This window comes from Diorhabda carinulata, chromosome 1 (genome assembly GCF_026250575.1).
Source record: "Diorhabda carinulata isolate Delta chromosome 1, icDioCari1.1, whole genome shotgun sequence".
Taxonomy (NCBI): domain Eukaryota; kingdom Metazoa; phylum Arthropoda; class Insecta; order Coleoptera; family Chrysomelidae; genus Diorhabda; species Diorhabda carinulata.
The window spans coordinates 26,453,991-26,469,504 of record NC_079460.1 but is presented as its reverse complement, the minus strand read 5'-3'; the positions used below and the strand labels follow the sequence as shown (position 1 = coordinate 26,469,504).

Here is a 15,514-nt window from a genome sequence, read left to right as displayed (position 1 = left end):
GGAGAATAATGTGTATTGAATATCCTTTCTATACTATGTTTTAAATTCCAACTAATTAACTCTTGTACATTGACAAATTTTTTCACTATTTGATTTCTTCATTAAGGGCGATTAAATTATTTCCATTGTCGCTAAATACGTTTACATAATTCTCGACGCGCTACAAATCGTTTCAAAGCATTTAGGAAGAATTTTAAGTTGATGTTCAACCTTATATTGAAGATTTGGCCTTGATAGTTCACTACCCATTCGTAATAAACCATTAGAATCTGTAACCGGGTCTTATTTTTTGAATATAGAGTTTTACAGACAACAGGAATTTTTTAATCAAATGGTATCAAACTGAGATGACTAACGCTATACAATGTTGATTAAAATAAGCTAAGAATTATCAAGTTCTCGTGGCGTTAATTCGCGAGTGGATTTTTTTTGTATTTTATTACCATATTTATTAATCGTAAATAAAGCCGTGACGCGCTGAAGCCTATATAATAATTATCATGAACTTATTTACAGTAATTCAGTACGTATGTGCTGAATACCACTGAATCTGATTTGTTGATCTTATTACTCCAAAGACCCGATTTCCTACAAACATCTTCAAGTTGCTAGCCGATTCTACCATTCACGATGGAATTGTTGTACTATCTATATACTATAGTTGACTCAATGGCTAAGCACTTCATAACTCAAGACGCAGTTAAATGTTTGTTTTAAATGGTGCATTTTTTTGAAGGAATAAGTTGAACCTAGCAAAATTTATTTTTCTAGTTACTCAATTTTATATACATATGCAAACAGCATATGCTCTTTGAGACGCATTACAAAAACCATGAAATGGAATCAGATTAGAATTAGGTGCGACAACTTGTCGAGGCATCTCTAAATCATTCAATATTTGAAACTTTTCAGTAAACTGATCCCAAAATCTTACGATATCATCTCATTAAACTTTGAAGTTGTTACAAGGATTGCATCATAATTTTTACAACACGAATATAGACGAGAGGAGGCCATATGTATCGAATCCTTTTTTTTTTCTTTCTCTTTAAGATAGTTAACGACCAGATTTGCATTGATAACATGGTAGTATCTAGACATTAGTAATGTCTTTCTGTATTGTTGATACCTCCTTTAGTAGATGATTGCGTGATATACTCGTGAACGATTTACATGTTAAGTTGGAAATTACCCGTAACTTTTTTATTAGCCTAGATTCATTGATAACTCCATGATGTGGTAAGTAGAAAATATCCTATTAAATATTATTAACTACGATATATTTGACTTACTGTACTATTTTTCACGAATTTTCGATGTATGCTATGTGATCGTTTGATTGCGTTTTCTAATGAATGACCTAGTTTCCAAATAAAGATAAAGATAGATAAATCTATGCGAACCGATATTTCGAACAATTTACTATTGAAGCTTCTACTTTTCGTAATATTATGTATAATTAAAAATGATAAACTCATGCTACAATTGTTATGACATGATTTAATTAATGTATTTATTCTGTTGTTCATTCTTGCATTACCTACGCTCATGTCAGGTACATTAATGCTCATTGAGGGTATATTAAAAATACGAGGTATTTGCTTGATATCAAATTAGGTCTGCCTAATAATGTCATTCATTGATGCTAGCTACCTACTGAATCATTCACTTAAAACGATAGTTGTTGATAAGAGCACTTTTTTATCCTATCTTATAGAAAGGGCCACTTTATAACATAAATTTATCAATATATTCGATTTCTCTAGCGTTAAAGTTACTCCACAATTAATTATCAAAAATCGAATAAATACGTCGCTACACTCGTTTTCCTTGTGATAGCTCGGTCGGTAAGGTATGTCATCGGCATTATATATGCTTTTTGATATGTCTTTAAAATATTTGATATAAATATTTTAACAAAATGTACAAATAGGATAATAACTACACCAAATAAAGTATTCATTGAGGTGCCAAAATGAGAGAAAATACGGAAACAGTGGTGTACTGCAATAAAGAGTGGCGGTAAAATAAAGAAACTTTTTCCGAGTATTTGTAATCGGTTTTGTTGTGAATAAAATTTTGATGATAGTTGATTTTTAATTAATTAAGGTACCTCATACAGTAGTATTTTTTTATACAAAAATACTCTCAACCAATGATCAAGTGATGTTTTATGGGTACACTACAATGGGCAAGCAGCTTGACCTGTAGTAAGTTCGTATACTTCATTACATGCATCACTAGTCATAAGGTTTGAAGAAGATTTTGTAAAATATTAACGTCAGATGTACAAGCTCCTGCCTTTTTAAACACTTGGAATAATCTATGAATGTTCAGTTCAATAGCAATTGAAGGGTCGTAAAAGTAGCTATCTAACTGAGTTTTGCGAAATCTCTGTTTAGATTCTCTATAACTGTATTTTAAAATCCTTCATCGAGGATTTACAATGAACACACCCATGCTCTATTTTTATCAACAAATTAACAATTAACCCTAAAAAAATCAAAATAACGATTCTAACCAGTAACATTTTGTAAAACAGACCCGCCACTATCCTACACAATTTGTCCTGATAATGAATTTGTTATTAGAATAAAGATCATCTCAAGCAAATATTTTTTTTCTGAAAACCTATACTTTTTGTGACTTTTTTTGTTGTTAATGCTCTGGTCCATGTAGGTATTTTGACTTTTCGTAAAGACTGAGTGTATATATATAGAACCAAACAAAATTTCAATGTTAAAATATTTTATTACTCAACATATTCTCCTCTTAATTGGATACATTTATGCGTTGTCCATCAAAAACAAAACACCTTTGGATAACTTTCCGCGTCTTTTCCTGCAGATGTTTGGATACGAAACTTTTTAGGTCTTGGAGAACCAGAGTGTCGCTATTCCAACGATTATTGCTTTGTTTCTGGATCGTAGAAATGTACCCATGTCTCATCCATAGTAACAATTCGGTTTAAGAATTCTACATCGTTTCCAAATCGAGCACAGATCAAACGCGATGCTTCTACCCTTGCACGCTTTTGATCAACATTCAAACATTTGGGGATCCATATTGCAGCAATTTTGCTCATGTCCAAATTGACGTGAGCTATACGAACGCGTTCGTATGAAATATTCAGTGCCTCAGATATCCGTTCTAGCCCAATTTGACGGTCTGATAAAATCATGTCATGATCTGCATCGATATTTTCGGGGACTGACACAGAAACTGGCCTTCCCGATCAGTCATCATCTTCAATGGAAAATTTTCCTCTTTTGAAGCTTGTAGTCCAATTGTCGCATACTAAGCACATTGATCACCAAGGGTATTAAGTATATCTTCGTAAATCTGCTTACCTCTTAACCCTTTTAAATACAGGTACTTGATGATGGCTCGATACTCCAATTTTTCTATTTTCACAATTTCGGTGGACATCTTTTATCTTTTAATTATTACGTAACTCTGGTTTATTTTTTTGACGTCAAAATTTACACTGACATTTCTAATAAGTTATTGTTACTTGCTATGGTAACGCAATATTTTGTTTATGCATGGAACTGGTCTATGCTAACTAGATATCAATACATCCTCGTAGGACCTATTTGAAACGGATTTCGGGTGGTATAAAATATATTCAGACCACTAAATTTTATTATTTTGTTAATACCAATCTTATCGTTTTGGAATAAACACCATTATTCTTGTAAAATTAAGTTAGTTAAGTATTTATTTTTGTTAAAGTGAAATATTCCAATCCATTCTCTACGTATATTTTTTGCTTGATCAATTTATGTATATTTCACTATTAAATGACCACTTTGTTTTCACCTTTCTCTTGATAGATAGTTTTGTTAATAAATCAACCAAATCCTTGAAAGTGAATTGAACATTGCTTACCGTTTTTAGAGATTGATATATATATATATATATATATATATATATATGTATGTATGTATGTATGTATGTATATATATATATATATATATACATACATACATACATACATACATATATCTTATATATCAACATCTACTTATACTAAATAAAATTATGCCATTCTATGGTAGATTTTAGAACTCTACCCTAGAGTAATAATGTCTTTCAAGAAAAAGTCATTCGCAACTTATTAAATATATTTGCCATTTTTAATTCTGAACGTAGCTGATTGAATAATTTTTTGGCACTGAAGATGATTAAATTTTTTACCAGATCAGAAGTGGGTATTGTTGAGTAAAAGTCCAACTTTTTTGTTCTTTTAGGGTATGAATGGGTCTTTCATGTGAGTTGTGAAAGTGTTGGCAAACTAATTGAATGGATTCTAAAATTAAAAGAGCGGGGAAAGTTAAAAATTTTGTATTTTTTAAACTAAAATTCACAACGTGTTCCACTTAAACCATAAATGTAACGAATAGCTCTTTTTTGTAATTTGAAGATAGATTCGAAGAGGTGCAAACTACAAAACCCCCAGACAGGCAAACCATAGCGAAAATACGATTTAAGCAACGAGTAGTAGTTGTACGAGTACGAGAATCGAGCTGTATTTACAGATTTAATGACCAAACAAGCAGAGGTTAATTTTTTTGCCAAGGTCGCTACATGTACAAACCATTGAAGGGCACAGTCAATATGTAGATCAAGAAATTATAGTTCCATATTTAGATCAATTGACTCAAAAAAAAATTTAGCAGATAATTTCGAATGGCACAATCATTGGTAAAGTGAAATCACCGCATAGAACTCTTTTGCTTTTATTAGGCGGAGTAAATTTAGAAGGTTCTCAAAAAAGTAATGAATATTTGATTGAGGAGGTCTATAAATACGAATTATATCTATATGAATCGATAGTTTTGTTGTATATTATGGAAAAGTATTTTCTACTAATAAAAAATCATAATTTTATACAGCCGAGAAGTCCTCGCCGGAAGACAAAATTAGGGTTCCGCTGTGAGTTGAATTACCCCTGTTATATCTGCTAATAACTATATTCAATAAATACTGGTTCATTTTCATATAGCCATTGTTTGAAAATAGCAACTATCCTCAATTTACAGTCCTTAAAACTAAGTGAGGATTTTAGTTCCCCTGGACACGTTATATTATCTAAAAGTAACGGCTATTGCTCTCTAATTTGTGGTTAGTGAATTCCGAGGTGATGTAAGTTCTGTAGGTGGATAGATCATCATCCACTTCAGCTGAGCTAATGCCATAAAAATCATCATACTAAATTCCCCTTAAAGCTATGGGATCAACGGGCAGACCCTCGGATGCTAAAAACACTTAACACTTGTGTATAAACATAAAGACGTTGGTTGGTCATGTAGATGAACGAAGAATAGCTTGAGAGACGATAAAATACCAGATTTTCTTAGTCTAGACATATATGAAGGGTTCGGTTTGCAACATTCATGTTCTAGACTAAGTGTGTAACTTGATTTCAACAAATTTATAGACGCTACCTAAGAAGTAAGTGTTTACTCATTTCCTTTAAATTTGGTTTTGATGAAAATTTTCAAAAACTAATTAAATCATTATGTTGAATACAAACAAAGTGTATAGAAGATGCTTATTTCGAGTGTTATTTTTCATTTCTTAAACATTTTAGCCGTTATATTTAAATATTTCAATATACTCAGTTTATGAGTAACATATCATTCGATAGACAATTTAGATCAAACAACAAAATAATGACGTATCTGACCACTAAACAGGTGCTAGCCGACCAATAGCCAGTCGCGTATATATATACTGCGTCTTTATTGATCTATATACAGCCTACACAGGGCGTAGGCGAGGTGGTGAAATCGTCGATAACAGCCGCTGTTATTTAAATCTTTCCAGAATTACGATATAAGTTCATTAGAATGCTGAAATTATTTTATCTTTTGTTGAGACCAATACTTTAATTATATAATGTTTTTCATGTAGTTCCTATGAATCAATTTTTTTTAAACAAAATGTGTAAAAGATTAACAGTTTAAAAGTTGACATTACATTTATTTCGCGTATTTTGACTGCACTTGGCATTATCCAGTCCATTATCAAGTCCAGTCAAAACATATCGTGTTCAACGTAATGTTGACGTACAAAATTAACTCATTTAGTTAGGCATCTGTTAATAGACATTTCAGAATCCACAGCTTCTTCTCTTGGTCGACCCACATAAGGTCTGGATACCCATCTTATCGGAATCACACACTAGACCAGTAACTTTAATAGCGAATGTTGCCTTTTCTTTTTATATTACATTATTAATATTGTCCGTATAAAAATCATCATTTTTTTATTCCTGAAATGACAAGTGTAAAGTATTTTTCATCGTCCATAATATTGACATTCTCTTGCGCAAAATGTATCCGCCTTAGTTGATGACAGCATTTTGGTGTCCATGCTAATTGGTTTGGGGTATATTTAAACGATTCTTTGAAGTATGGTATTCATCCGATAATTTTCTTATGGAAACCCCGACCCTATCGTTTGCTCTTACCAGTTTTTCTGCTTTTTCTCGGTTAAAAATTTTGGGTTTCCCACATGTTCAGACATGTGTATAAGTACAGTCATTATTTTTAAAGATATGTTTGTCACATTTCTAAATAAATTTTATTTTTAATTAATTTATCCTACTTACTACTACATACAGGCTATTATTATTCACATTTGCGTGCGGCTGACGCTTGATCTTTCTCAATTATAGCTACATAATATGCTCGTGAAAAATATTCTATTCTTTGATTACTTAGGGATTTTAAACCAGTGCTTTTTCTTTTTTTTTCCGCAATATGTATGAGTGATAACATATAGGTAATTGAATGAAATTTTTAGTTTCAAAATGAATAATGTTTATCTATGACTTCGAAACATGCTTTAACACAATTTTAATCGCTCATTATCATCTTCATAGAACTTATTGAAGTATCTGCATTTTATTTAAATAAAATGTATGTGTTTTTTGCTACTGATCCAAATGAGTTCATTTTTTCAAAACTACAATCAGATTATACAGCTAGAACCAGTTTTTTAAAACGTTTTCATCTAATCAAGGATATACCAGTGACTCAATTTGATATGGCATCCTTCTTGGGCACTTAAAAAACTCTAGGCACAGGTGTACCATATTTACGCTTTTGCAACGATAATACCTACTCTACTAATCATAAGAATAAATACAAAAACTGCTTGTGCAATGCAAGTAGATTCTAATTACCTCTTATATACATGATTAAGCTTTCCTCTTTTCCATTTTTTATACCTACAATAGGTTCTAATTGAAACTCCAGTAATATTCAAAGATATACATTTTCAGAAAAATCTTCGAAGGCTTTGTATTTTTGATAACACTTTTATGACAACTAGTACTACATAGTAATGACAAGAATTATTTATCTTATTTTTTTATTACATATCATAAATATCTTATCGTAACGATTTGAGAAAAGTCAATTTTAGGCTTCAAAATATTTATTATCGTAATTGAAAAAGGGTTCATAAGGCATATTGATCTAATATTTATTAATGTATAAATCACTAAAAGGTAATAACTCAACAACCTGTATTCCCATTATTGGTATTACTAGGTAATGATAAATTTTGAATATTTATTCTGATATATGAATTTCTCCGATATTTTTGATTTTAGTGTTCATGTTTTTTCCGATTAATAAATGATGGCAACACTTTATTCATTTGAATTATTTGATTTTCCATAATCAATCATAGGTGACTCATTTCAATCATATATGCTGTTTCTTTATTACTGATTAATTGCTTTTTAAATTTGCTAGAAGAAAGGTATGCGGTGTGTATCAATTTTTTGATGTGCAAAAGAATTATTCGTCTTATACCATTGATTTCACTGATTTTTTAAAACACTTCTATATTTTATTAAAGATCAAAACATTTCAATTCGTTTATAAGATAAATACCATCCTAAACGAAAAGGATTAGTTATAAAAAATAAAAATTCGGTTGTCAAAGTTTATCGATCACCCAACTCAGTTTTTTGCGTGGTGTTGTTTGTTACAATAATTTAAAAAAAATACCTTTTGTCTAATCGATAAAAACAAATAAAAGTAACATTAAAACCGGATGTAAAAATAAAATAACCTAAAAACCAAATAGAAAAATAACTGTTTTAATTTAATCGCATTCGCTTTACCATTTACCATTTATTGGGACGAACATTTGACGTAGTTATTAAAGGCAAATGAGATAAGTTAAACAAATATTTATCAATGGAACTACGAGTATATTATGGAGCAACACATCTTTTTAAAATAGCAATATACCTACTTAAGAAAGTTTCTCACACAAGCTAAGCTGAGTGACTGACTGTCCGTAAAATATAAATTCGATCAAGTTTACCAGATTCACATCAAACACTTTCAGCTATGGAGCTTCGTAAAAAGAAAATTGGGATTTTTATTGATAAATAAGTAAAACTACATAAAGGCACGTAAAAATGTTTCACATCAAAATGAAATGTCATCGGTAGAATATGAATGTCTTGCAACTTTGAATTTGCAGTTTTCTACATATTTTTTACTATTTGCTTTATCCTTGGCACGATTGATATTTAACTGTAAACATGTAGAAACTACTATATAGCTAGAAATGTCTAATAAATTGTTATAAAAAAAGAGGATCGACTGTAAAGATTCGTAAATCATATAATAATTTAAAAATTTTTGTAGATAACATCCAGTTACCAGATATTGATCAATAAGAAACTCCCGCTTAAATATATTAGTGACTTTTTTTGGCGGAATTTGAGCCTCATCTGTTATTTAATTAGTTTACAATGCCATTTTTTCTATTCATTTGAGGTGTGTTTGCGGCGTTTACAATTTATTAAACAAAGAATGGGTAGCAAAGGTTCCATTTATAATGGATTTTTTTTACGAAAGCACAAAAAATATTGTATATGGTAAACTACATGCAAAAGCACTTGAGTTATGATGAATGGCGAGGTTCTAATCGAGTAAATGCACAATCATTTTAATAATCGAAATAGCGGTTACAACTAATTTCTCCAGTCTGAGAGATAGATTTAAGTCCGTAACAAATCAGTTTGCACAATTCCAAAAGTTTGTTTGGAAATCACGATAATTCTCAATAAGTATGGACCCATTTTTGGCCAAATAGAACAAATTTTTTTTCGAATATACACGCTATTGTCCTATTTATTTCCAAAGTTCAAATTACCACTTCGAGTCACCCGTTTTGTTAATAGAAGTAATAAAATCTATATCTCGGTGAATAAGTTATTACTTATAATGCGTTTAAACATTATTTTGGTGTACCTAAATGTATATTTCGAAACACTGTATTGTAGCCTAAAATATTGTACATATAATTTGGTAAAAAATAAATATTCATTGAAAAGTATTTTATGAGTTAAAAAGAATTATTTATGATAGAGTGGATAGATGATTATCAGTTATTTCCTATTTCTCTAACGATTCTTTGTTTTTAAATACATTTTCGAATAATGAAATATATTAATAATATCTATGAAGAGTCAGGTTCTGTTACAATTTGATTTAAATCTTTTTTTTTTCATATAAAAAAGTTGTGCATTGAAATTTATCAGAATCCCTTTGCAAATCTAGCACATTCATACATTCATGTAATACTTACTCGTAGAATATTCGTCGAGTTAAACATTCACTTCCAAAGTTCAAGTCAGATATATCCAAGGTTGAAACTTTATGTGCTGTATTGCAATATCTACATTTTGATGTTAAATATTTAGCACTCATATCTTGTTAATAATGTGAAATTGTATGAAATATTATTTTCTTCTCCACCATGGAGGTAAAACAATTATTTTATACTGGAACAATACACTCGAACTGTAACAATACATAATAAACATATAATAATAAGCAATCATGAAGTTATGATTTTATAAACCACTATAAGAAAGTTTAATTTCTAAGAAACACAAAATTATGATGCAATCAAATCATAGAAGTACTTATGAGTCAGACCAAAATTTTTTTTCAAATTAAGCTGATTATGGAAATAAAATGAACGTGCTTTACTCTATTCCCATTTACTGTTAATTAAATGTTAAAAAAATAATTATTTTGTTACAGGATCTAAGTGGGGGTAACAGCAATGATAGTTCTGGTGGTCCAGCACCAGGTACACCAAATTCACAGGGTATGCGACCGACTCCTTCTCCAACAGGATCTACAGGTTCTAGGTCGATGTCACCAGCAGTAGGTTAGTGTTTTAATTGTATACGGTGCATTGCCAAATCATTGTTTTTTTAGTCATTTCAATTTTTTGTGACAAACTTGTATATGAAAGAGATACATAGATAACTCTAAATTGATAATACTCCAATATCTTCAACATACATTGTCATTAAGAAATCCAATTTATTTTCTTTTTGTCCATTATGAACATCAGAATTTATTAATATTCATTCCTTCAATTTGCATACAATTTTGCTTAGTCAAGCCGCACTTCCGTTTTTCTTGCACTTGCTTTTGTTACTTATTTTTTAATCTACTTTTCCTCTCTCACTAGATATGCGAAACACGTGAAGGTGTCACTTTTTCACTGATTGGTTCTTCTTACATACAATATATCATAATCTATAATTACATTGCTCTATTTAAATCCACTGACTATTTTATTATTTATTCTTTTATCTCCTGCCTATTTGACTTCCTATATGAATGTAAAGTTGATGAACAGTCCTCTTCTTGTACCAGAAAATGGTGTGTCATTGATCAGATATTATTTATAAACTTTTCTTTTATTTGTTACTGGTATTTTTTGCTTCCATCCTTTATCAACATATAATTTCATTCTATCTATTTTCACTTGTGATAATTGATACATCTGATACAATGCTTTAATCAATTCCTAATTATGCGATTCCAGTATAGTTTTTAGTAAAAAACATTGATTAAATAAAACTAAACTAAACATTTTTCAATTGGTTGTAGTGATATTAAAAGTATTTCGAAATATTTACAGGCCAAAACATTCCTATGCCACCAAGGCCTTCAAGTGGACAGTCTGATGGCAACGGACCTAGTCGTATAAGTCACTCACCTATGGTAACTCAGGGCAGCTATCCAACACCTCATTCATCCCCTCACCCAAGTCACGGCTATAAAGGTCATCCTAGTATGGTAGTATCAGGTTCAGGAAATCAGCAGATGCCTCTATATCAACCAAATCAGTATCCTCAAACTGGTTATCCTCCACGACCTCCTAGTAATATTCAATATCCAGGTCAATATGGCCCAGGTTCAGCACAACCTCCTCCATCTAATAGCATGCCTCCACAACAGTTTCCAGGGAGGTCTGCTCCAAACCATATGCAGAACTCTCAATTCCCACCTTACCAGCAGTCGTGGCAATCCTCAATGTCTACCAGCTCAAAGGGCAATGGTCCAAATGTACCCACACAAACGCCTGGTTCGCAATCTCCAGGCCCTACGACGCGACCACCTCACTACCTCAAACATCATCTTCAACATAAAATGAGTTTTCAAAACGTTCAAGGTTCTACTCCACCTAGCCCTAGTCCTCCTCAAAATTACCATATGGGTCCCCCGTCTGGGCACCATCATTCTGGTATGGGTCCTCCACCTTCAATGGGTCCTCCAAATATGCCACCTGCTAATAGCCCACTCCTCCCCAACAACCATCCACATGATGCTCCAATGCCCCCACCTAGTTCCACACCGAATTCTCACACGCAAATAGTCACAGATATGATGGACAATGGTATTACAACAACAGCACAAGCTGGACTCAATACTCACGTTACTACGTCATCTGCTGGGTCTGTCACATCTGTTGTTACCACGGGACCTGATGGAACACCCATTGACGAAGGTTCTCAACAATCAACATTGTCAAATGCATCTGCTGGTAAGTTTAATATTAAATTTGCATGATTCAATGTCAAAATGAATCTAGACTTTGCATTTTAAAACTATAAATTTTTATTGCAGCATCAGGTGAAGATCCGCAATGTACAACACCGAAAGCTTCTCGAAAGAATGAAATGAATATATATAGTCATCCAACGACGCCTCAAAGTACTGTACCATCACCTGGTGCAGCCAGTATAAATTCCATGCACGAAGAATATGGAGAACTTGGTAGCCCTAATTGGCCGCGGACTCCTGCAAGTCCGGTGAGTGATATCAAAAGTTTGTAATTTTTCCAAATTTTCATGTGTGTTATTGCACAGCACTATCCTCAAGCCATATTATGTTCTGGGCCTCTACATTTATGAATATGTATAATTTTGTTTTTTTATCACTTTGTGTGACTGTAGTTTTAAATTTTGGAACTATTTTATGTGTGTTCTCCATTTCCTATTATTTTTATAGAAAACACTCTTTGGTTTTGCTAAAACTCATGAATAAAATAATTGTCTCTTTATATGTGATAAATTACATAAAACAATATTACAGTGCGTCCCAAATAAATGTAATCATAAAACTTTTCACTAAATTTTTCTATTAACAAAATTGAATTAAAATTTATGAGATTTTAGTTAGCCACGCATATTTTTTAATATGTATTATCAATACCTAGATAAAATTAGTGTAATCAGGAATAACAGAAAATTACCTTCATTAATTTCTTATGTGAATTGGTAAATGTTTACATTTAGTGACTCACTGCTGAAATATGCAGTCAGAGATTTAAGAGAGAGTGAAAAATTGTTTGCATTTTGTAGACAAGAGTTTGCAAATGACTACAAAACGAACAAACAAATAACTAAATAGATACATGAATAAAATGAAATCTAAATATACAGTATACTTAATTAATAATGATAATACGTTTTAAAATGTACATGTAAAAATTTTTATATGTAATATACATTACATATGTACATTGTCAAAATTAAACCAGATAATAAAATTAAATATATGGCAATCCTAAAATTTGTAATTAAAAAATTTGTTATAAAAAATCAATATGAACATTAGCCCAATGTGTAAAATGCTCATAATTGAATATTATTATTTGAATACTAAGTATGGCTTCAAATTGTTGCGAAATTCGCCAAAAGATTTTATAGATTTGTTTTAACTTGGCAACTTTCGCATTATACAGTATAGAGTCTTTAACCAACTCTGAACGTGGAGTAGTTAGATAAAGATCGTGCTCCGCGTTCCTAAGTGGATAGTTGTGCAATGAACATTCTAAAATAGGAGAAGCGTGTTTACTTATTAGGCAAACAGAATCAATGATGAATAAACAAGAAACATTCAATATTTTGAATAAAAAAGTCCCGGCAGTGGGTCCTACTGTTTAGTCCGAGTAAATATCCATCAGCTCTCTTTTGTAGTTTGAAGATTCGCTCAAATTGAGTCACGTAGCACATACTCCAGAAGGGAAGGGCATAATAAACTGTTATATAGTTTGATAATTTTAGCTCATTGGAAACTGATTCTGGTGCAAAACAGGCAGGATTTAATTTTTTCTGTAAAGCGGTGATATGTAACTCCCATTTCAAAGAATTTTCTACAACAAGAATTTTACAGATTCAACAACGTCAATGGTGGTGTTATTTAATATTAAAGACTGCAATGTATTTTTATATGATAAAACTTTGGTTTTAGAAACATTGAAAAACAGAATATTAGATTTAAGAGTGATTAGGTAGCTAGATATGGTCTTAAGAATTGCCGTGAGATCATAGTTTACCACTGATGTCTAAATAGACAATTTCGTTGATAAACAGAAGAAACAAAATAGGGCACATTAACTGAGCCTTGATGCACTCCACATTTTGGCTTACAAGGTTGAACACATATCAACCCTTACGAGCTGACTTCTGTTGTTAAGGTATGACTTAAACCAAGCGAGGGATGTTGCCCTAAAACTGTAGTACTGCAATTTAATATTATGATTAACACAATAGAAAAATCACAGAAATGCAATTGAATGACGGTTGTTTAGGCAGGAGTAAACATTATTTAGGAGGGAGAATATAGCATCATTTGTGCATTTGTTACTTCCAAATCCAAATCGATGTGTAGTATTTAATATTTAAACAGAAATGATGAAAGTGGGAAGGTGTGCAATTAGGCGATACTTCGTTAATTGATCTTTATCTCCTCCTTTATACAGAATGATAATGATTACCGTTTTACGGCAATTTGGAAATTTGCCATTTTGAAATGAAGATTTAATAAAGTGGTGGTAAAGATGATTTAACGGGTATTCAGAAAGTTTCTAAAAATAAAGTAAGCTCATTCGTACCAGATGAGGATTTATTTTTTATATCATAAATTGTACTGCGAAGCTCTGCTAAAACTATGGGTATAAAGAAGAAACTATGTAAATTCAAATTAACTTCAGGAAGATATGGAAGCGGATCATAGAATTTGTTAAATTTTTGGCTACCTTCGCAAAGTAATTATTAAGGTTATATAGGAAAATAGAGATTGTGCTCGACAAAGAAGAATATCTTTGGCAGTTTTTATTGTCTTATGCTAGAATTTTCTGTATAGTTTCACGTAATTTTTGAAGAAGACACTATCCGAGAATTTCCTTAGGTGAGATAAAAATCGTTTGCTCTTTGCAGATATATGTAAACCTTTAGTAGACCAGGGTTTATTTTGCTTATTTTTAATACGCCTGTGAGGAAAAGAATTGAACGCTATACTAGTTCGTATTTCTATGAATCTACAAAATTTAAATTCCCAGTCAATTGTTGAGACATCGGTGCTTAAAATTTAAAAAAATTTTTCCGAAAAAATACGGCAAAACTGCATTTTTAATATTGGATTTTATCGAATTTTGTTAATATTGCATTATGATCGGAAAGACCGAAATTAAAAACAGTACAGTTGATGGATGGTTTCTCTATCATATGATGACTCAACACAGTCTATAGTACTAGAACTGGTTTTAGTTATTCTGGTTGGTGAGGTAATATGCATGACTATACGAAAAGAACCAAAAATTTACTGAAGACATTCTTGAGCAGTACAAACACCGGAGAAGTCAATATTGAGATCGCCACATAAAATTAATTGGCTTTTTAGAGGACAGGTCAGTAGTTTATGACAAAAAGTATGTAGGTCAGCGTCAGGTGTTCTGTAAATACAAACAATATAAAGATCATGTGGCAAATTATTCTCAGATATTAAATTATTCAACTGTGTTGTTTCGGAAAAATCGATGTTTGTGAACATTTCATAGTACCTCCATCATGAGATAAATTAGTTCTATCAAATTCAGCTACTGTGGTTCAGTTATTGATAAAAATTGGCTCATTATTATTTAAACAATGTTCAGTGATAATTATTTCTGGAAAATTAAGTTTCTCTAGTAAATATATAATCCATCTGTTTTGTGTCTTAGGAACTAAATATTAATAAGAAATGGGCTGAGCTTGCTATCATTCAGCTTCTCTGATCGCGTCATTTTAACAAAAAATTTTTACATTTAGATGCAGAGCAACTGGAATAATATTTGATATGGCTTTCCCTAATTTTTTGAAGCTGTAGAAGTTTCTTCTTTGAAA

General features: G+C 31.3%; 1 protein-coding gene across 12 annotated transcripts in view; it reads left to right on the top strand.

The window, feature by feature from the left end:
* The window catches only part of LOC130890825 (trithorax group protein osa), an 80,395-nt gene that overhangs the window by 41,848 nt on the left and 23,033 nt on the right, over positions 1–15,514 (top strand). For all 12 annotated transcript variants that reach the window (XM_057795279.1, XM_057795220.1, XM_057795269.1 and 9 more), the window contains 3 exons: positions 10,089–10,218; positions 10,984–11,889; positions 11,973–12,157. In XM_057795279.1, the coding sequence (XP_057651262.1) occupies positions 10,089–10,218; positions 10,984–11,889; positions 11,973–12,157 (1,221 nt within the window). The remainder of the gene's footprint in view (positions 1–10,088; positions 10,219–10,983; positions 11,890–11,972; positions 12,158–15,514) is intronic.